Genomic DNA, 23327 nt, shown 5'->3' on the forward strand with positions numbered 1-23327 from the left:
TTGACAGGATGGTACAACATGCAGCCAATTTTAGGGGATGGAAGAAAAGGAGAGAAGAAAAGAAGGAAGTGATGCTATCCTGGTATCCTCCGGAGTACGTGGTATAGCCAGGTACGGTCTTGCCGAGGCCTAGATAAACACGTGAGATCGATGAAGCAGGACCGAGTGCATATGGACGAGAAGACACTGGAACAGATTTGTGACATTAACAGTACAAAGAACAACAGTTGGACGTTACAGAGTATTAAACTCGGCCTTTGGAGGCAATATCATAGAACTGATAAAACCACATGCTTTCACAAAGAAACCTTGCTGAGATTACACTAAATATTGCACTTTCTTGTGCCTTCCTTCGAAACAATCAATTGCTCAAACAATCGTGCGGAGAAAGTCCGTCATGTGGAATCAACTTGCCGTAAGCATCCCATGATTGCAGTCAAAGGTGATTTCGGCCTCATCTCTGCATTTGTTTGTCTTTTAGTCTCTCTTTATCGATCATTTTGTTTCATCAAGTATAAACCAGTTAGTTCATTGCTTTGACGACGTTGTTGAAGAAAGTGTTGGTGGCAACTGGTTGCTGATTTTAGTTATTGTAATTCCTACTTTCCTATTTAGTGTAAGAATATGATTACTTCACTGTCATTTTGATGCAGAAATCTCCAATTTTTTTCTCGTTATTTTTTCACCCCTGTCTGTCTGTTTGTGAGCAAGATTTCTCGAGGTCCAGGGTCTTTCTCGTGGCTTGCCTATTCTTTTGTGAACTTGGCCTTTAGCCAAGGCCTCCACACAGTTTCTACTGTCACATGTCTATGATTAACTGGCCCCTGGCATGCAATGAGTGAATGAAATGTAGTTTGTGTGCAGGCCACATTCACACATCACAAATAATATTTCCTGTTTTGCAGGTGGTTGTCCTTCCGAATGAGCACTTCCGCCTCGTCAAGGTGAAGATACAGCTCGACGATATTAATGATAACTCGCCAACATTTCCCAACAGCCTCCTCAACATCACCGTGCCCGAGAACTCTCCAGTCGGCAGCGAGTTCCCTGTTCCTGCCGCGACTGATCGAGACATTGGCGACAACTTTGTCCAAAGTTATGACCTTGAGCCTGGAAGAAGACCATTGGTGAACCAAGGTATGGCGAGGCAGCCTCCATTCTCCTTGGTCTTACGGGAAGGACCTGATGGTGATCGTACACCCCAGCTCGTGGTCACTGCCCCGTTGGACCGTGAAAAGCAAGAAATGTATGAGCTTCATCTCCGTGCGAAGGACGGAGGAATGCCACCCAGGTAAGGGCATTGTGTGATCAATGGGATGCTCTCAAAAGTGATTACCTGAAAGAATAATTGATGAATACTCTAAATTGTCAATTTTCTGTTAATCACTCTTGTCTGAAAATGAAAATTGAGGAGTATTGTTTTGTATGCATAATCAAGGCCCGTGAAAGCTAGAAGATAGGGATGGGTAGGGTTAGGGATGTGGGGGTGCTTTAAAGTGTGTAGGAAATATGGTTTTGAATGGGGTATGTTTTGAGATGGTAGTGAACAGCTGTCTTAAAGACCCAGAGCAAAGAATGAGATTGAAGAGTGTTGAAATTTTTTCCACAGATGGGAAAAAGAGGAATAAATGAGGGCAGGTGAGCAGTGGTTCTGAATTTAGGCAGTTTCATGAGGGAGGGGTTACTGGGTTGCAAAAGTATTGAGAGGACAGAAGTTGCAAGACCCGAAAAGAGGTGGAAGAAGACAGACGACTGACCTGTCGGCGATGGTGAAGTGATAGGCCCATTGACTCAGCTTCATCGCGAGAGATTCCAATGATCTTGAAAACCTTGGTTTCCATGGCGTCAAGCTGAGCAATATGTGAGGCAGGAGAGCCAGTCCAGAGGAGAGGGCAGTACTCGATGAAGCTGTGGATTAAAGCTTTGTAGGTGCATCTGAGCTCAGATGTACCAAGGAAGGACTGCACGACAGAGGATGCCTAGTTGGCGTCTGGCTTTGGAGGTCAACTTTGAAATGCGGCTTGCACAAGAAAAATCACAGATCATGAGTGACTGAACTACCAGAGGGATGTTGAGAAAGTAGATGGGGAGGGTTTGCGGTACGGTCCTTTCGGAGAGAGCGTGTTTGAGAGATTTTTCAGGATTGAAAGACATAATCAAAGTGTTAGACCAGGTTATGCTTTTTTCATGGCTTGAAGAGAGGAAAGAGGCTGCTGCCTGTCTGTCTGAAGAAAGTGGGATGGTTATTGCAAAGGGTGGAGTCATCAGCAAATAGATTAACATAATTTTCCAGAGTCAGATAAATTAATTGATGAAGATTACAAATGGGCTGGGGCCTAGAACACGATGGGGGCACTCCAGCCTTGAGAGGGAGAGGAGAAGAAAAGGTTCCAGTGAGCCACACATTGGCTTTGAGAGTGGATGAAGTCATTGGTCCAAGAGTCGAGTTGGCCTCGACTCCATTGGCAGACAGTTTGGAGAGAAATGTGGGATACTAAATGGTGTCGAAAGCTCGAGATATGTCCAGAGAAATGGCTCTGATCTCATGACTGATATTGAAGTCTCCATCCATAGTTGAGTGAGGAGAAGCAGCATGTTCAAGGTGGAGTGACCAGGTCTGAATCCGAATTGATGATCGAGGATGAGGCTGTTGGAGAAAAGGAATGATTTATGTCAACTGCGATTTTATGTCAACTCTAGTGGCAGAGTCCGAGTCAAGGGTTGCCAGAACCATCTCCACCTTCTCTGGTGCAAAAGACACAGTATCTTGGAGCAGTTGGGTATGATTAGGAATGGTGGCTACAGAGAGAGAAAGATGTGTGTGTGTGTGTGTTTGTGTGTGTGTGTGTGTATATATATAATATATATATATATATATATATATATATATATATATATACATACATATATATAAATATAATTATATAAATATATATATATATAATATATATATATATATATATATATATATATATATATATATATATATATATATATATTGTCACGTGATTCCCCAGGTGAACACCACAGGGATCACGAATAGCCAAAGCAAGCTTTAACTCCGAGGCGACGATCAAATGCGGACTTTATATATATGCGCCGGAGGAAGAAAGAGAAGAAGAGGAAGCTGAAGAGCTTACCTGTGGTCCTGCCATCGGTTCCCAAATCTGCGGAAAATAATTCAAACAAAACGGATTTATAAAATACAGAAAATAACGAAAGGGTTTATTAAATGAAAAATACCGATAACAAGAAAATGCGCGCTAACTATAATCCTAAATGGGACGTTCCCCACACCAGACTTGCACACAGACGAATAAACTGGAAAATAAAATACGTGTAGGTTATCATGCACTTATCTCAATCGGCTGTCCCGGCACCTCGTCAAGACCTGTCTCAGGTCCCCGTTCCTGCATGGGAATCCGGACGCGGTCCCTGCCTTGGCGGGGAAGTAGGCCTCAGTCCGCCTCGCTCGCGTGCTGCTAGGCCTCACCGGGCATCTCGCTCACCCTGGCCTCGTGGTGTTCCAGCGGCAAGCCACCCTCGTCCACGCGGAGAACCGCAGTTCTCGGGCCGCGGCTCTTCCTGCTGCCTCTGCACATCTCCCGATGGCATCTCTGAACTCTGTTGGTCCACGAGGTCCGGAACGTGAACAGGCCCAAGAGTGCAAGGGAGCAAGAGGTCGTTCAGGGCAAAATGCAAGAGAAGAGAGAAAATGTCGGTCCGAGAGTTCTTTTAACGACCGTCTCGTGACATCCTCTCTGCCTCTCCACCAATGCCCGCAGGCCACCACCACATTGTCCCGCTCTCCACCATTCAACGTGCAGCTTCTTTCTCGCTCTTCTCTCTGGCAATCAGTGAGTGCCTTCTTACTCCGCCCTGGCCAATCACGGCTCCTCGGGGCGTGTCTTCGGCCTGCCCGACCTCGATGTGTGTTTCCCAATAGTGTAATTAGCGGCAGCGCTCAATGTCCTGGCTTCCTGGTGGTTTTTATTGTTATTTAGTGAGTTTAAATGTGGGCGATTGCGTGGCTTGGCTATGTGTCTATGGTGTGGTGCCAAAAGGGACCAAGGAAATATATCACTGAGGTTTGACGAATAGGGGAATTAACATAATCCCTACAACTAGTTAACACAAGGGCCATCCTCGTATGGCCATAATTATTCACTCTTACGCGACAACCGGCTAAACAAAACTTACTACATGGTGATGGTTATTACCCGACATCCAGGGCATGTTAATTTATACATCCCACCTGTCCTAAGGTAATCCCTACCCCACCGACATAACAATAACAATAACAATATATATATATATATATATATATATATATATATATATATATATATATATATATATATATATACAGGGGGCTGCAAAAGTAGGTATACAGTAATGAAAAACAAAACGTGCACACAAAACGTATTTTATTGATTATACAAGCATATCAATAATAACATATCAATAATAAACATATCAATAATAAACATATTAATCCCTCAAATGTTCAAACTGTTTGCCCCCGGCATTCACACACTCCACTAGTCGAGTGTGGACACTCATGCACACTCTGGCACAAAGGTCTTTATCAGCATCAATTTCCTGGCAAGCCTCCCATATGAACTGAATCATGGCATCAACAGAACGTGGCTTGCGTGCGAAAACCCTGTCTTTTACACATCCCCAGAAAAAGAAGTCCATAGGGGTGAGATCGGGCGAACGTGGTGGCCAGTCAACGGCTCCCCGACGTCCAATCCACCTGTTGGGAAATTCTTTGTCAAGTAGTCAAGAAATTTGTCAATTTCCACTTCACCTGCAAATAATAGATGTATTCTAGAAAAAATTACGAAAATAAAAATATTTAAAATGGTAATAATGATTTTAATGAATTAAATGAATTCTAGTATTAAATGAACCCTAGCACCACTATTATAATACTGGTAATACTGGTATATATATATATATATATATACAGACTTGGCATTTAATATGGAATATATTTTTTTCTTGACTTGGGTTTATTTTCTTAACTCAGTATATCAATCTGGTGAGTTTCTTTTACACTTTGGTGATTTATTTGTTAAAAGAACCATGTCACTGATTGTCTGTTGCAGCAATAAGTCAACAACAGGATTACATCACAGGTGGCGTGGCAAAATGTACGGACAGGTGCATTTGATGATTGGCTTCACAGTCGGGTATACAAGGGTTGTTGCATTCTATATCAGTGGAAAACAACTGCTGCACGTCTCCAAAAGTTATTGCCGCTTCCTCTGGAGATGGTCCGTCAACTCGACAATGCTGTTTGTCATGGAGTGGTGGCTTTACGAAATTACGGCATGAAACAGCGTGCTATTGCTCGGCAGTATGGCATCACTCAAGGTCAGGTGTCAAAGATCCCGAAACGAAATGCTCAGAGGGGTGTCCCTACTCCAATACCGAGGCCAGGACGTCCCCGCAGAACCACAAGGAGGGATGATCGCCAGCTGCCGTACCAAGTCAGCTAAACGGCTTAGGGCTGAGTGGCAGCAACTGACAAATGTGCCTGCATCCAGAAGGCTAGTCAACCAATGACTGTTTCAAGCAGGCTATCGTGCCAGGCGTCCCCTGAGAAAGCCACGCCTGACCAGACAACACCGCCAGCGCTGATTGCAGTGGGCCAGAGAGCACCGTCAATGGCAGCCAGGACACTGGAATCACGTGATCTTCAGTGACGAGTCTAGATTTCTGGTCTATCGTCAAGATGGCCGCGTCCGAGTGCGCAGACAAGTGCATGAAGCCTACAACAAAGATTGTATAATGCCAAGAGTTCAAGCTGGAGGTGGTGGGGTGACCGTTTGGGCTGCTTTTCATGCATTGGGCAAAACTGACCTGGTTGTTCTGAATGGAAACCTGAACCAGTTCAAGTACAGGGCCATTCTGGAAGAAACATTCTGACTCTCTGCTCACCTTCACTCCTTCATTCCTCCTTTCTCCCGCCTCTGGAACAAACTCCCTCACTCTCTTCAATCCCAGTCCACCCTCCAGGTCTTTAAAACAGCTGTTCACCACCATCTCTTATCTTCCCCCATCCAAAACCTTGATCTTTTCTATCCCCGCTAATTTCACCCCAATTCCACTTTTTTGAAATACCAACTTCTGTCCTGGAAGTCATTGGTGTCCTTGTGTTTTATACTTCTCCCACCCCCCCCCCCCCTTCCCACGCCTCCTCCCCCCAAGCCCCCTCCCTCCCACACATCTCCCTGCTCTTCAATGTTGTGTGCTCTCAAGTGTTTGTGTGCTTCCCCTTCTCTTGTCTTCCGCTCCCTCTTTTTATATATTTTGTTTGTCTGGTTGATTTGTTTGTGAAGTAAATGTCAGCTCTTTCACGAGCTTCGATTCAGTATACAAAAAAGCAACAACAACAACAACAAAAAAAATTGCTTCCATTTGCTCGTGCAGCCTTTCGAGGAAACTTTGTCTTACAAGATGACAATGCACGGCCTCATCGTGCTCGCATGATCCAACACTTTCTTGCTGACCGTGGTGAAGAGCATATGGAGTGGCCTGCCATGTCCCCGGATATGAATCCGATAGAGAACTTGTGGGCAGAATTAACGCGTCAGATCAACCACTTGGACCAGCAGCCCACCTCTGTGCGTGAATTGCAGCAGGCTATTGTCACTGCATGGCAAGCGATTCCTGTCCAAACCTTGGCAAATCTCGTGAACAGCATGCCTCAACGTGTACGTGCTCTCCTGAATGCTCGTAGGGGTTACACGAAGTACTGAACTGTAATTTTACTGTCCGTAATCGCAGTCGTAATTTAACTTTTGTTTTTGTTAAAAAATTTTTTTGGCTAATGTGCAAAATAAAGAGATACTTCTGGAAAACGTACAGAAGTTTAACACAGTACTGTCCATGAATTGAGTTCGATATCAGTTTACATCACTTTCAAGGATCAATTTATTTGTTTCGAAATGTCAAATGTGGTTTTTTTTCTTTTAAAGGTCACATTAACAAAAGCTAGAATAATATCAACATAATTCCAATGAACTTTTGGTTCTAAGTCATCTTGAAAAGTAAGTTCACCCCCACAAAAAAATATTCCATATTAAATGCCAAGTCTGTATATATATATATATATATATATATATATATATATATACAGTCACGTGAAAAGTAAGTACACCCCATGTAAAGTTTTGACCTTTTCAACATATTTCAACATACAGCTATTTGATCTTCATTTCAACAATATTGAAAGATAAAGGTGATATAATATAACAAATATCATGAAACATTTACATTTTGTAGTCCATTGTATAATTGAAATAAACATAAATGCAAATTCCGCATGTGGAAAAAGTAAGTACAGTTTGTAGAGGGAGTTTAAATTGTGGATTTGCATCGACTGTAGAAAATAAACTTCTAGCATTTTGGCTGAGATTTAAAGCATAAGTTTGAGAGAGAATGCTATATGCCTTACATTGACAAAAATGTGTCCGAGCACCATAGTTTTCGCAAGCCCAATGTATTCCTTAGCGAAGTGAATGCTAACCTCAAAAAAACAATAAAAAAAAAACAAAGGATTATTACCTGTGCCACCAAGGGTGGACAGGGGTTATATTTTCACCCCTGTCTGTTTTTCTGTCTATTTGTCTGTCTGTTTTGTCTGTGGGCAAGATAATTATCTCAAAAAATTGGGGACGGATTCGGACAAAACTTGGGGGACAGGTTGGGTGTTTGACCAGGCTGAATCGATTCGATTTGGGTGAAGATCCAGATCCGGATACTCCAATTTTAGTGATTCTTCACCGTTGGGAGATAGGGCCAAAAACGATATCTCAAAAAGTTGTGTTCGGATTATGACAAAACTAGGTGGATGAGTTGGGGACAAGATAAACGGATTAGATTTTGGTTAAGGTCTGGCTGCAGGTCCGGCCTCGAGTCCCTGTATAAAGAGAGTTGTGCCATGCGCTGACCCGAGATTTCTGGTCACGTGATTTCGTGGCGCCATTTTGTGTCTAACTTCACCGTGCGTGAACGTCAGCTTGGTACGGGAATGTTGTTTATTGCCAAACAAAATGACTGGTTGTTCTGCTTTTGGTTGTTCAAACCAATCTGGGAAATATAAGATGTATAGATTTCCAAGTGATAAAGTCAGAAGACAAATTTGGGAAGCGAAAGTCAGACGAAAGAGCTGGAAAGCGATCGACTCCTCGAGACTCTGCTGACTTGCAGCTTGTTAAATCATTACAATGGAAATTGATTATAAATGTCGATAAAACTAAAGTTGTACACTATAGAAATATGGCAATACCACGTACAGAATTTGTTTTACGTGTGTTAGACTATATGTCGGCTGGAAGTCCTACACCGGAATTGCTCTCGGCACCCTTTAAAAAATATTGGATATGCCCACACTCCTTTCTAAAAGTTATTAAAATTCAGAGAACGACAGCATTGGTTTGTCTTACTTATAATGTTAGCTCTTATATGCAGTGTTGGCTTGTAATATGCATTGCCATACCACTTTTAATATCACCACACAGCTCTTTTTTACGGCAATAGCTGAGTTTTTGACAAAACAAATATCACCTGTATGTAATAATAAGACTAAATATGTGTAGTAATTTTTTTTTTAGCAGGTTTAGAATATATCACCCCATATCGCGAATGTACATGTATATCTAATCCGACACACTTAGACACAAAATGGCGTCCAAATTTGAGTTGACACAACTCTCTATATACAGGGACTCTAGTCCGGCCTATCCGTGGGATACAAAACGTAAACTGTTCGACCTGGCAGAGGTATGTGCTCTACCGAGTGGCATTACGTTATATACATATACGTTATATATATATATATATGGGAGTGTACACTGGATCAGCACGTCGCTGCCTCCTTGGACGGCTCCTCGCCACCATCCCAACACACACTACTGAGTATGCTACGGAATGAGGTGTTTTTACGGCAGCCGGAGTGCAAATCCTGCCACCAACCTCCTTGGGAGAAGACCCAATACCCTGGTACTCTTTTCGCCAACCTCGGAAGGAACTGGCTGAGTCAACCCCACCTGGTATAAATTAAACAGCTGAACGGGATTCGAACTCAGGACCTTAAGATCCCAAGTTTGCCACCCTAGCCATTAGGCCAACACCAGGTATTTTCCAGGTGTATGAGTATATGAGTGGTATATACTCGTACTCATATACCAGGTATATGAGTGGCGTTATACAGGGTGATTTTCTTTTTTTATTGGAGAACCCTAAATATTTTTCATACACTAAAAACGATATCAGCTGGGAACTGCCTGTTTCTTTCTCTGAACTGCTTCACCAGTTTCCATATCACTGATTTGGATGGTTTGTCCGACCACCAAAGCGACTTTAAAATTCAATTTGACATTCCCTAAAGAATGCATTCTTGATGTAATGTTTGACGAGAAACACTCGTTCTTCCAGAGAGAGCGCCATGGTGTGACTGAGTGAAAACCGTCACTGTCGGCTCACATGATAAATCACGTGATACCTGATAACTCTCAAGATCATGTTAGGTCTTTCTGTAACATTAGGCTACATTTCCACAAAATACTGTATTAGGTAATTTAGGTTCCCAACAGATATAGATTTTCGTGTCTGGGTATTTTATTTGGGATTCTTGAATTAAAAAGTCACCCTGCAGTCCCCCAAGTTAACGCGAGTGCTGTGTTATTCGATGTATCTGAAGTTATCACTGCTACAAGCTAAAGTGTAAAAGAGAGGAACAAATGTGTTTGGCTGATAGGATGGTGTCGAGGCAGCATACTTTTCTTTGAGCTGTCTCGATTGCGTTTGATTCCTGATCCACCTATAAATCGCCAGTCTGGTGTTGTGCATCAATAATTATTACTTGCAAAATCGAAGATTTTTCAAGTATATTGGTCGGTTGTGTTTGTGGTTCTGTCTGTTTGTTTGACTGTCTGTTTGTCTGTTTGTTTGTCACCGGCCCACAGGTCACAATTTTCAACCGATCTTCACGAAACTTCACCAAATGGTAGAGTTGGTCAAAAGCAAGAAGCCTCATGTTTTTGGGGTCAATAGGTCAAAAGGTCAACATAGGCCAAATGTCACCAACTTTGCTAAATTTCTAAAATCCTCAATTTTCATCTGATTGACTTGAAATTTGAAGAGGACTTGCATATCCGGTCACTGAATTCAACCACCAAGTATTTTTGAGGTCAACATAGACCAAATGGTCAACATAGGCAAAATTTCTAAAATCCTCAATTTTCATCTGATTGACTTGAAATTTGAAGAGGACTTGCATATCTGGTCACTGAATTCAACCACCATGTATACTTGAGGTCAACTTAGGCCAAGAGGTCAATATAGGCCAAATTTCTAAAATCCACAATTTTCATCCACTTGACTTGAAATTTGAAGAGGACTTGCATATCCGGTCACTGAATTCAACCACCAAGTATTTTTGAGGTCAACATAGACCAAATGGTCAACATAGGCAAAATTTCTAAAATCCTCAATTTTCATCCAATTGACTTGAAATTTGAAGATGACTTGCATATCTGGTCATTGAATTCAACCACCAAGTATTTTTGAGGTCAACATAGGCCAAATGGTCAACATAGGCCAAATTTCTAAAATCCTCAATTTTCATCCAATTGACTTGAAATTTGAAGAGGACTTGCATATCTGGTCACTGAATTCAACCACCAAGTATTCTTGAGGTCAACATCGGCCAAAAGGTCAACATAGGCCAAATTTCTAAAATCCTCAATTTTTATCCAAATGACTTGAAATTTGAAGAGGACTTGCATATCTGGTCACTGAAATCAACCACCATGTATACTTGAGGTCAACTTAGGCCAAGAGGTCAATATAGGCCAAATTTCTAAAATCCACAATTTTCATCCACTTGACTTGAAATTTGAAGAGGACTTGCATATCCAGTCACTGAATTCAACCACCAAGTATTTTTGAGGTCAACATAGACCAAATGGTCAACATAGGCCAAATTTCTAAAATCCTCAATTTTCATACAATTGACTTGAAATTTGAAGAGGACTTGCATATCTGGTCACTGAATTCAGCCACCAAGTATACATGAGGTCAACATAGGCCAAAAGGTCAACATAGGCCAAATTTCTAAAATCCTCAATTTTTATCCAAATGACTTGAAATTTGAAGAGGACTTGCATATCTGGTCACTGAAATCAACCATGTATTATATTTTAGGTAAACACAGGCCAAAATGTCAACATAGGCCAAATTTCTAAAATCACCAATTTTCATTTCATTGACTTGAACTTCTAAGAGGATTTATATATATATGGTCACTGAATTCAACCACCATCTATTTTTGAGGTCAACATAGGCCAAAAGGTCAACATAGACCAAATTTTCAATATCCTCAATTTTCATCCGATTGACTTGAAAATTGAACAGCATTTGCACATTGAGTCACTAAATAGGGAAACTAACTATTTTTGAGGTCAAAAGGTCAAAGGTCAACTCAAGGTCAACCTTCCAAAATCATCATTTTTCATCTGAAAAATCGTCACTTTTCATCCTGTTCACCCGAGCTTTGATCAAGATTGTAAATTTTAATCTTCATGAAATGGACAATTTGCTGTATCAATGGAAAACTTTGGGGGAGGGGGGGGGGGCGTATTTTGCAAGTATCATGCTCCGCATGACGTCTTCTTGTTTATTATACCGTTCGAATGGCCTAATCAGTGTGTCGTGTGTGCTTGTGTTCACTGGTGGCCATTACGGATCCCACCATGGCACTTGAAAAGAGTTGAGCATTATGTGCTGGTCCCTTGCCCAAAATTGACCAATATTCCAAACCCCTTCACACCGGGGCACTGTGTTGGTGGCACAGCCATACCTCAGCTGTGATCCAACAAGCGGGATTAAAAACCATAATCAAATCCCAGTACAATGCGCATTACCAAGAAGGAGATGATGTACAAGGATATACGCTACAAGGAACCTTGATGTAGGAGGAGGCCATTTGTACCTGTGCAGATTCCTTCTCTCCCACCCGACCCCACTGTTCCCCCAACACCCCACCCCCACATGCTGGTTACCTGTTAAAATAGTATGGCTGACATTTGCATTTGACGCACTTAATCCAAATTTGCTATGCCATAAGCTGCTCGTTTTGTTTTAGGTGTTCGCCTGCTCTCCATAAACGGTATCGGTGGTCTCTGTCCTAGAAACGTGCAGGACAGGTCAGACTGCAATGAGAGTAGGAAGGGCTGAAGGGGGCTTCCTCTGATTGATGGCCAGAAGAGTGGATTGGAGTATGATGGGGCTTAGGTGTTACAGGGTGAGTGGGTGCAATGACTTCAGGGAATTATTTTGGGAGATGTGGTAAGACTATATAAGGGGGCAGCATCAGTTGTTCAAACGTTGAGGGGGAATTGCAATTGGAGTTTTGCAATAAAAGAAAACATATTGGGAGAGAAGAAAGAGAGAAGTGTGCCATGGGACTCGAGGATAAGCGAGGGATGAGGACTAAGCGAGGGATGAATGAGGACGAGTCATCCATCTGAGTGTAGATGGAAGTTTTGAGTGAAAAGGTATTATCAGATTAGAGTATGACGAAATATTGAATCTATAAATGACAACATCGTATTGGGGAAAATATTTGAGTTCAGCTGTTTATATATATTTTGTTATAAAGTTTTCATCCATCTTGTTAATTCTCTATTATTTATTTAATGGCCCTTAATTGTTCCCACCTTCTTGAGGGGAATCATCTGTGGAACATTTTGGCCTAAGTCTTTCATGAACCGGTTGGTCAGGTCTGATGTTGACTGGGAGGTGATTTGGGCAGGAATTTTACATTTGGTCATGGTGCCGGTGATAACTTGCCTATAAATTCCAAAACACGCCTCGTGGATCTTTAATGTCCCCCACGGACCAGTGTGGGTGGATGGGTCCTCTGGATTAACGTTTATCTGAGGGACAGCGTCTTGAACACAAGACACCAGGGTGGCGGTTTGTAACTTGGTCAGGGTTGGAACCCAGGCTATAAAGCTCAACGGCGAGTGTGCATACCCCGAAGCTATCCTGCTAGTTCAATTATTTTTCTTCTTTTGTACTTTAATCCATTTGATGAACTGAATGGAGTATAGAGATCTTACAATAAAATACTCGATTAATGCTTTTGCTAATGTGCTGCGTAACGTTTATCGAATAAAACGACTGATTTATAATGCTTGCCAAAGTTTCATTTACCGGTAATTTTTCATCCATTAGTACTTATTTTTCAAAAAATGTTTTCATTGATTTTGAACTCAAAGTATTTTGGATTGGTTTATTGTGTTCATTTCTGCAAAAACATGTATGCTTTGTTTGTATGCCTCTGAATGTAAAGATGGAATTCTACTTATCCCAATAGGATCGACGATCTGTTTAATATGTGAAACAGACTATATACAGACTTGGCATTTAATATGGAATATTTTTTTTGTGGGGGTGAACCTACTTTTCAAGATGTCTTAGAACCAAAAGTTCATTGGAATTATGTTGAAATTATTCTTGATTTTGTTAATGTGACCTTTAAAAGAAACAAAAACCACATTTGACATTTCGAAACAAATAAATGGATCCTTGAAAGTGATGTAAACTGATATCGAACTCAATTCATGGACAGTACTGTGTTTAACTTCTGTACGTTTTTCCAGAAGTATCTCTTTATTTTGCACATTAGCCAATTTTTTTTTTTAACAAAAACAAAAGTTAAATTACGACTGGGATTACGGACAGTAAAATTACAGTTCAGTACTTCGTGTAACCACCACGAGCATTCAGGAGAGCACGCACACGTTGAGGCATGCTGTTCACGAGATTTGCCAAGGTTTGGACAGGAATCGCTTGCCATGCAGTGACAATAGCCTGCTACAATTCACGCACAGAGGTCGGCTGCTGGTCAAAGTGGTCGATTGGACGCGTTAATTCTGCCCACAAGTTCTCTAACGGATTCATATCCGGAGACATGGCAGGCCACTCCATATGCTCGACACAACGGTCAGCAAGAAAGTGTTGGATCATGCGAGCACGATGATGTCGTGCATTGTCATCTTGGAAGACAAAGTTTCCTTGAAAGGCTGCACGAGCAAATGGAAGCAATGTTTCTTCCAGAATGGCCCTGTACGTGAACTGGTTCAGGTTTCCATTCAGAACAACCAGGTCAGTTTTGCCCCCTGCATGAAAAGCAGCCCAAACGGTCACCCCACCACCTCCAGCTTGGACTCTTGGCACTATACAATCTTTGTTGTAGGGTTCATGCACTTGTCTGCGCACTCGGATGCGGCCATCTTGACGATAGACCAGAAATCTAGACTTGTCACTGAAGATCACGTGATTCCAGTGTCCTGGCTGCCATTGACGGTGCTCTCTGGCCCACTGCAATCGGCGCTGGCGGTGTTGTCTGGTCAGGCGTGTCTTGCTCAGGGGACGCCTGGCACGATAGCCTGCTTGAACCAGTCGTTGGTTGACTAGCCTTCTGGATACAGGCACATTTGTCAGTTGCTGCCACTCAGCCCTAAGCCGATTAGCTGAATTGGTACGGCCATTGCAGACTAACCGGTGCAGCTGGCGATCATCCCTCCTTGTGGTTCTGCGGGGACGTCCTGGCCTCGGTATTGGAGTAGGACACCCCTCTGAGCATTTCGTTTCAGGATCTTTGACACCTGACCGTGAGTGATGCCATACTGCCGAGCAATAGCACGCTGTTTCATGCCGTAATTTCGTAAAGCCACCACTCCATGACAAACAGCATTGTCGAGTTGATGGACCATCTCCAGAGGAAGCGGCAATAACTTTTGGAGACATGCAGCAGTTGTTTTCCACTAATACAGAACACAACAACCCTTGTATACCCGACTGTGAAGCCAATCATCAAATGCACCTGTCCGTACATTTTGCCACGCCACCTTATGGTATAATCCTGTTGTTGACTTCTTGCTGCGACAGACAATCAGTGACATGGTTCTTTTAACAAATAAATCACCAAAGTGTAAAAGAAACTCACCAGATTGATACACTGAGTTAAGAAAGTAAACCCGTCAAGAAAAAAAAAATATTCCATATTAAATGCCAAGTCTGTATATATATATATATATATATATATATATATATATATATATATATATATATATATATTGTTGCGGTTTTGCCATAAAGGTAAACCCCCTATAGTTAATTGCACGACAACATGTAGCCTGCAGTAGTTAGTTCTTTCTTATTGAATGTAAAGATTAGCCCTTTTCCATTGTGTAGTATTAGAGACCAAATATGCGTTGAGTAGGCAGGATTTGAAACCTTTGTGTGGTTAAAGGAAGCCATTTAGATGTGCAAGGAGGCGGGGCCAAAGGAACAGGCCCACGTGACCAAGGACGGATCGGGAACACCACCAGCAAGCGACCGAGTGGGTGGGGAACCTCCCCGAATGAAAGGGGGAAGGAAAACTGAAACCTTCCTGGGAGAAGGAAGGATTGAAGGCCAACATGCGACAAATCTCAGCCAATGGGAGGCTGTGGAACATTTTGAAGGTGTGGGTGGGTCTGATAAAACCCCTGTCCAGCGCATTTTCACTCTCATGCTTTGGGATTTTGCTGCACCATGACCTCCTGCTCTGGACTCTCTTGTTTTTGGCTCCACCAGTCGACACTCCTGCTTTTGCCTTTGTCCTTCGCCAACACTCCTCTGTTGCTTTTTGCGGCCACGCCCGACACCTATCGCTCTTCGCCGATCTCTCGCTCTGATCCGTCTGACCTGTAAGCGTTGGCTTCTTCCACGACTCACCTGAGCTGAAGCTCGTCTGCCTGCGTTGAAGTTCGTCGGACATTACCTTATCCAGGCTTCACATCGAGGATCGAACTGCGCACAGACGCGGCCACCTTTGAGGCAATCCCAGCACGTACATCGGTACGCCAAATAACCGGTGTCTCTTTCCCTGTGCGAGTGTGCGAGTGTGTGAGTGTGAAGGCGCCAGTGGGGTTTATTATTAGGTAAGAAATTGATAAGCTTCGTCTCTGTTTGGTTTATTGGTTTTTTGGTTTATTTGGTTTTATCACCACCATCTTCGTCTCAGTTTCTCTGTGCCTTCTAAATAAAAGGCTGTACATTTGGTTACTTTCCAACCTGTTCGGGTACGTCTTTTCTCCATTGGCCTAGCATCATCCGAGACCAAATTTGGAATGAATCAGGTCCATAAATCACGTTAGGTAACGCCTATTTCCACACTGTGCAAATCCGCTCGGCACCCGATAAAGTGTGGAAGCGAGGGTTCGATCCCCGGTTTCTCCGGTTGTGTGTCTTGAAGGTATTTGGGAATATTTGACCAGCAAACTCTTCGGCGCATGACTGGGAGGTTGGCGATCGGAATTGCTTAGCAATCCGTCAATCACGAGTTTAGTCGATCGCGGTCGGCGGCCTCAGTGGAACCGGAGTTCGTGGGGGAAACGGGGCATACACCCCCCCCTTAGTACGTCGACGAATTCGGGATTCGCAACAATATATATATATATATTTTTTGTTGTTGTTGTTGCGGTTTTTAGAACCCTTCACTTTGTAAATATTGCAATAATCCCTTATAAATAATCCCCAGTAAATATTCCAATTTTTATGTAAGGTCAAAGGTCGCACCCTAGTTCTGTCATATTGCAACACGTAGGACACCATAGGCTCTTCTTTAGTTATTGCGTTAGTATGTGTTCTAGTTAAGGATCTGTTTACAATAGTTGAATCTGCGTTGTATTATTCAAATAACCTAGGCCCCTTCAATTACCCCCAATCTCTCTCTCTCCAAAGTGCCAGTAGCACCTACAGTTGGGGTTTGTCCCTCCCAATGCTCTCACGTGATTTTATTAGCAGCGTTTGCTGCACAAAACGCCACTAGACATGTGCTCATCTTGGAGAAGAAGGGCAGAGCGCCGGGAGGAGGCGTGGCCCCCTGTCAACTGGCTGTCAAAGGTGGAGCCAAGGAGCCCTCATCAACCAGTCAGGGCCGAGGCCAGCTCACCGGTAGGCGGATCCAAAAGGCAGGCGGCTTTATACGCGAGTGGGCAATATAAGCGGGTGCGTGGGACTACTTCAAGAGATGAGAGGAGAGGTGCCCGGGAGAACGACTCGAACAGATGAGAAAGGAGTCCTTGCTTGCCATTGTCACGGACCATTGGAGGCGCACAGCTGGCCGAAGGCTAAGGGACAATTTATTATGTACGCCGCAGCCCAGTCTTTCCCCCCGCGATATAATTGTCCGCTCACGTTAAACGCCACGCGAAGCTGCCTGCCGCTCGTGCCTTGGTACAAGTGAACACCCAGAGCGTGGACCGGAGCGCGAGGTCGGAGCCGGACCTCACCGCCTACCTCGACGCCTACCAGCTGCCGGGACCCTTCTCTTCCTTCCCACCACCACTACCACCACCTTTTAGTGTAAGTGTGTTTGTTCCGTCCTGGGAGTGATAATATAAGAGTGTATAAGGTTGCCCTCTGTCTTTTTATTTCCTCCTTTTGTATATTCTTCCTCTTTCGTTTCCTCTTCATTATTGTACAATAAATTCTGTGTTCTTCCTTCACCCATCTGATTTCTTCTCATCCGATCGCGTTCGTCCTGTCCCCAATTGAATATTGGTGGCACGATATAGGAACCGCTATAATCGGGTCTTGTCTTTGTTAACGGCCTGAGTCGTGGCTCGCTTCGCTCGGCGTGTCCATTACAGCCGCGGCTCGGGCGGGGCTCATTTCCTCGCTTACCGGGAGGCGCTGGTAATTAGGTAATAGGAGCAATTGGCCTACCACCCTATTCAGCGCTGACCGGAAGTGATGTCATAGCTCCAGGACTCGGATGGCCAGCTTAATAGACGAGGGGATTAAACCCCCCCTCCGTAAGGGGAGCGCCGTAATCCGAGATCCGCAACAATTGGTGTCAGGAGTGGGATTGAAGCCTGAACCAAATTTTTAATCCACTTTGAAAAATTTGGTCAAAATTAGGAGCGGCCAAAATTTTTATTGAAGATCCAAATTGTAGTCGTGCCATGGATAATCAAGGCGATTGGATGCCGGTAGGGGAGAATGAGGAGGTAGAATCGACCCAGGACCCCAGGGAAGAGGTGGGAGTAATGGAAGAGGAGGTTGGAGAAGGTGTGGTAGAGGGGGTTGCAGGCGCGCAAAATGGCGGCACCTCACACGTGGTCACGGCAGCACAAAATGGCGGCACCGCGCACATGGCCACGGCAGCCGAGCCCACGGCGCCAGTGAATATGGACCTATTTATGGCACAAATATGGGCCGATATGGTAAAGTCGGACCATAAAATGAATGATATGGGCAACCAAATTGGGGGAATGAGAAACGATATGGGCAACCAAATTGGGGGAATGAGAAGTGAATTGGGAACCAAATTGGGGGATTAAGGAAAGAGATGGGAGAAATGAGGGCTGATAGTGAGGGAATGGAAAGTAGAATGGGGGAGCAATTGGGAAGCCAAATTGGGGGGCTAGGAAGCAAATTGGAGGACGTAAATGGCCGAGCCCGAGAAATCAGTGAGGAGTTGGCTAGGGGGCAAGCCCTGTATGAAGTAAGAAAGTGTGGGAAGGAGGGTAACCGCGGGTTGGGTGAGGGGGTCGCATTTGTGCACGACAAGGTAGCGCGACTCGAGGAGTGCGGGAGAAGCTAGTTGGAGCAAGGCGCAGCCGGGTGGACTGGGATAGAAATCGCGACTCGGGGTGTGAAAAACCCGACGGCCGCCGAATTGGACAAGGCAAATTCATGTGCAGAGGCGGAAAAAGAAATTAGAATTGGAAAAGAAACCGAACCAATAGTGGAAATTGGAAAGACGCCGGACTTAGAAGAGCACTCGTGGGGTGAAGGAATGGAATATGTGCAAAGTCCGTGCTCGCATCATGATGCCGTGCTTAATCCTTATAAAGATTTGCAGGTGGTGTTGGAGCGAGGAGGAAGAAGCGCCCAGGTGAGTCGGGCTGTATATTGTGCGGGGAGATTTTTGCAGGAGAATGTTTGGCGCAAGAGGGTTTTTCGCGCGCTTGGGATCGCGAAAGCACCCGGGCGTTTGTGGGAGCCCGTGGTGCGCTGTGTGAATGGCAATGGCGCGCGTGTGCGAATGGCGCCGAAGCGCGAGGGTGATACCGAGTGCGAGGGTGAACGCACGTCGGAGTGTCGGTGTGATGAATGCGACACAGAGAGTGAGAGCGATACAGAGTGTGGAAGTGGGAGTGATTGTGACGCGGAGAGTGAGATGGATGGAGAGAGTGTGGGGATGCACACCAGAGTTGGTTGTGGAGCGCGTTATTGGGTGTGCAACAGATTGCACACCCCTGGGTAGGGGTGCGCTGAGTGGGTGTATGCGGGAGTACACCCCCATGAGTGGTACGGAGTACGTACCGGGGGAGAGTGCACAAGACGGTGCGCGAGAGAGGTGTGTTATGGAGCGTGCGAACAGCGAGTGGTGTGTAACAGAGAGTGCGGTGATGGGGTGCAGGGAATGTATGGGTTGTATGAGAGGCTTTGGAGCACCGAGATGTATGAGTAAGGAAAGGGTCGTGTATGGATGTGAGCATGCAAAGGGAGCATCGACATTGACCGGGACAGCGTTTAGCCCAACAGATAGCCGACGTGAGCTCTCGGTCCATGCAGGGTGGTGTGTGCTACGGGAGCCGGCGGGGATCGGTGTCGCGTCGCTCCTCTTCGGAGCGTTGTGCACGATTCGGGCCGGACAAACCCTGCACGGTCGAGTCCGCGCTTTGCCAGGCAAAGCGGATGGCCCGGTTCAAGAGGAGGTAGGAGGGGCCGACGCGGTGCCCGCTTGTGGTGGCGGCGCTCCACCCAGGCAAGGCTGGGCCATCGTGCTTGGCAGCGCAAGGCCTTGCGTATGGATGGTGACTTGAACATTGGCCCGACAAAACCTCCTCCCCTGAACCGAATGCCGGACGGACCCAACCAGCAGGAGACTGACCATCCGCACACATAGCCGGCTTTTCGAAGCCGAGCTATGGAAATGTATTTCCCGCACCGAGGCTCGTAGTTTAATGGACGATTGATGGTAGCAGTAGTGATGGTGAATGGTAGCTTTACCATTCACCTCACATCACTTTGGGGGCAAAGGAGCTATAGTTTATGGGGTTATGGCAGTGAAAACCTAGCCAGGGAGGGCTTGGTTATTGTTAGGGATCTAGAGTGACCATAGGGGACAGTAGATTTAAGTAGTGACATCATACCTGTAGAGGGGATGTAGAGAGATTAGTTGGATCATAATGACGAGGGAGTGCATAGTGTAAGGGAAGACAGGGAGCACGAGTTTCAGAAGGGAGTAGATAGTTAGATGATGCTATGTGTTTGGAGTGAGAGTGATGAAATGAGAAATTGAACGCGAGTATTTGTGGTGAGTATGATGATTGGCATGATATTGAGTGAATGGTCCTGGAGGAAAGGAGGGTGCAAGTGCCACCAGGTGTGTGGGCACCAGGTGTGCAAGTGCAGTACGGGTGAATGGAGAATGGTTGCATGGAATAAATGGAGTATGGAATGGATGGTGTGGAGTGAGTAGTGTGGAATATGTATAGTGGAGTGCATGGTGCGGAAGAGTGGATGGGGGAAGATGGACCCCTTCGCGAGTACCCGGGGAGGGTAGTTTAAAAGTAGGTAGAGGGAGTAGGTAAATTGTGGTTGGATATTGGCATCTGTGGTGCGAGTAGTTGCACAGGAGTGTTGTGTTGGGTGCATTAGTGTGAGTAAATTGGCTGGGCGTGTGGCCTGTTAGCACGAATGGTTAAATGGGCACTCCGCCACTGTTAGTCTGTCGGCCAGGTGAGGCCGCAGATAGGCTCTGGGAACCAGTAGTGTTCAATGGGGCCCGAGGATCCGGAGGACGGACCCGGGTGGCCCGACGCCAGAGAGGGCGGTAGTGGGGTAAGGGAGCCAGAGGGCCTTCCCCAGGTAGGTTAGGGTAAGGAGCAGGTAAGCTCGGGAGACAACTGCAGTGGCGGAGGTGTGCAGGTGAGCGGACCTGCTGGGAGCGCCACACGACCCAGCCCTGAAATTGTGCGAGGACACAGGGAGTAGGATCGGGGGAGTGAGACCCCAAATTGGTGAGCACCACGGTATGTTCAATGGGAGTTCGGTTTTTAGAACCACATAGAGTAAGATGGGCAATGGTTTGGCAGGGAAAGACCCCGGGTAGTGTAAAGTGTGTTAAAGTCATTTAGAAGGTAGTTAGGATTGAAAGTCTCTTCGCACCATCCGCATCCACTCACCAAGGTGACAGGACTCCACACCACCGGTTTGTGCAGATGTCTGGGATGTAAGACGCATCATGACGTGGGGGTGACATTGTGCTTGTGATTCCATCTTTTCCTCCTCAGGAGGGATTGATGAGGAATTGATTGGTGGCAAATTTGGTTTAGAGGGATCAATGACGAATTTGGTGTATGGGGAGATATGGGGAAGACAAGACAATAGCGACGGATTTGTAAATTGTGTAAATACGGGGTAAGGGCAAGAGTAGATTAGGTGACGGGGGGGGGGGGGGGGGGTGGGGGGGGGGGGACATACGGTAGGGACGAGCTTTCTCGGATCGCTCTCCTGCGCACCTCACCTCTGCATTACCTTGTGTTAACGTGTACTCTTGCGCCCTTGCATCCCGCTAACCCTGCTTTGTCTTCCTTCCCCACTCATGGACCGTGGTCTTTGTGTGCCGAGGGGAAGGTGTGCAGGTGCCCGCAGTTGTGTGCCCGCACCCTCGCTGCTGCCTGCCTGGACCGGTACCCCACTTATCGACCGCACGTCTTGCGGCCTAGCACCATATGGACCACATGTTGTGGCCGAGCACCACTGTATGGACCACATGTCTGTGGCCGAGCACCACACTCATTGCCCCCACGTTTTGGGGCCTGGCACCTCTGCTGGGGACCGGCCATTGTGGCCAGGGAGATCTTGCTTGCGGACCACGGTAAAGGTGGCACCTAAGCCATGCGGTGGACCACCCTAGTTGGCCCCTGCTGGCCATAATTTAAAAACGTGGACGCATTTTGTGCCCTTTTATTACCAACTAGGCAGCAAGCAAGAAATCATCAAGAACATTGGCCCAGCAGAGAAGACGTCGCAAGTCATGTGCTGATTATTTGAAATGTATGACTGTGCACCGGATGGTGCTTTTTGTGCATTTTGGTGCTTTGGTGCTTTTGGTGCTTATTGGTGCTGGTGGTATCGGTGCAGTGCAGTGTATGCCTTTCCTCTTTTCAAAAATTCTTCTTTTTGTTTCCCAAAAGACAGGTCCTGGGTGTAGTTTTGTAAACACCAAATAGTGTCTTTGTAAATTAATGCTCCCCACCGTCAATGTTTAGTTTTGAAGACAATTCCGTGATTCGGTTATCCTGTGGGCGCGAGTCTGTTAGACAGAATGCAACGCAGCAGGCGGGACATACTTAGTTGTTTTAAAATGTCGCACTCAGGGTGAAGTTAATAGTCAAGGGTTACCACACCTGAGTGTCACACTAAGTTAAAGTTCTGTCATGCCGGGACGGCCCTGGAGGTAATGAGGGTGCAGTGTTGCGGTTTTTAGAACCCTCCACTTTGCAAATATTGTAATAATCCCTTATAAATAATCCCCTGGAAATATTCCCATTTTTGTGTAAGGTCAAAGGTTGCACCCTAGTTAGGTCATATTGCAACACGTAGGACACCATAGGCTCTTCTTTAGTTATTTCTTAGTATGTGTTCTAGTTAAGAATCTGTTTCCAATAATTGAATCTGCATTGTATTAATCAAATAACCTAGGCCCCTTCAATTACCCCCAATCTCTCTCTCTCCAAAGTGCCAGGAGCACCTACAGTCGGGGTTTGTCCCTCCCAATGCTCTCACGTGATTTTATTAGCAGCGTTTGCTGCACAAAACGCCATTAGACATGTGCTCATCTTGGAGAAGAAGGGCGGAGCACCGGGAGGAGGCATGCCCCCTGTCAACTGGCTGTCAAAGGTGGAGCCAAGGAGGCCTCATCAACCAGTCGGGGCCGAGGCCAGCTCACCGGTAGGCGGATCCAAAAGGCAGGCGGCTTTACACGCGAGTGGGCAATATAAGCGGGTGTGTGGGACCACTTCAAGAGATGAGAGGAGAGGTGCCCGGGAGAACGACTCGAACAGATGAGAAAGGAGTCCTTGCTTGCCGTTGTCACGGACCATTGGAGGCGCACAGCTGACCGAAGGCTAAGGGACAATTTATTATGTACGCAGCAGCCCAGTCTTCCCACCCGTGATATAATTGGCCGCTCACGTTAAACGCCACGCGAAGCTGCCGGCCGCTCATGCCGCGGT

General features: G+C 45.5%; 1 protein-coding gene across 1 annotated transcript in view; it reads left to right on the top strand.

Annotated features, from left to right (window-relative positions):
• The window catches only part of LOC137439710 (protocadherin-9-like), a 431655-nt gene that overhangs the window by 26618 nt on the left and 381710 nt on the right, over positions 1-23327 (top strand). Inside the window, exon 2 of the mRNA XM_078768284.1 lies at positions 906-1291. Within this exon, the coding sequence (XP_078624410.1) occupies positions 906-1291 (386 nt within the window). The remainder of the gene's footprint in view (positions 1-905; positions 1292-23327) is intronic.

The sequence above is a fragment of the Myxine glutinosa genome, chromosome 14 (genome assembly GCF_964187855.1).
Source record: "Myxine glutinosa chromosome 14, kmMyxGlut1.1, whole genome shotgun sequence".
NCBI classification, from domain to species: Eukaryota; Metazoa; Chordata; class Myxini; order Myxiniformes; family Myxinidae; genus Myxine; species Myxine glutinosa.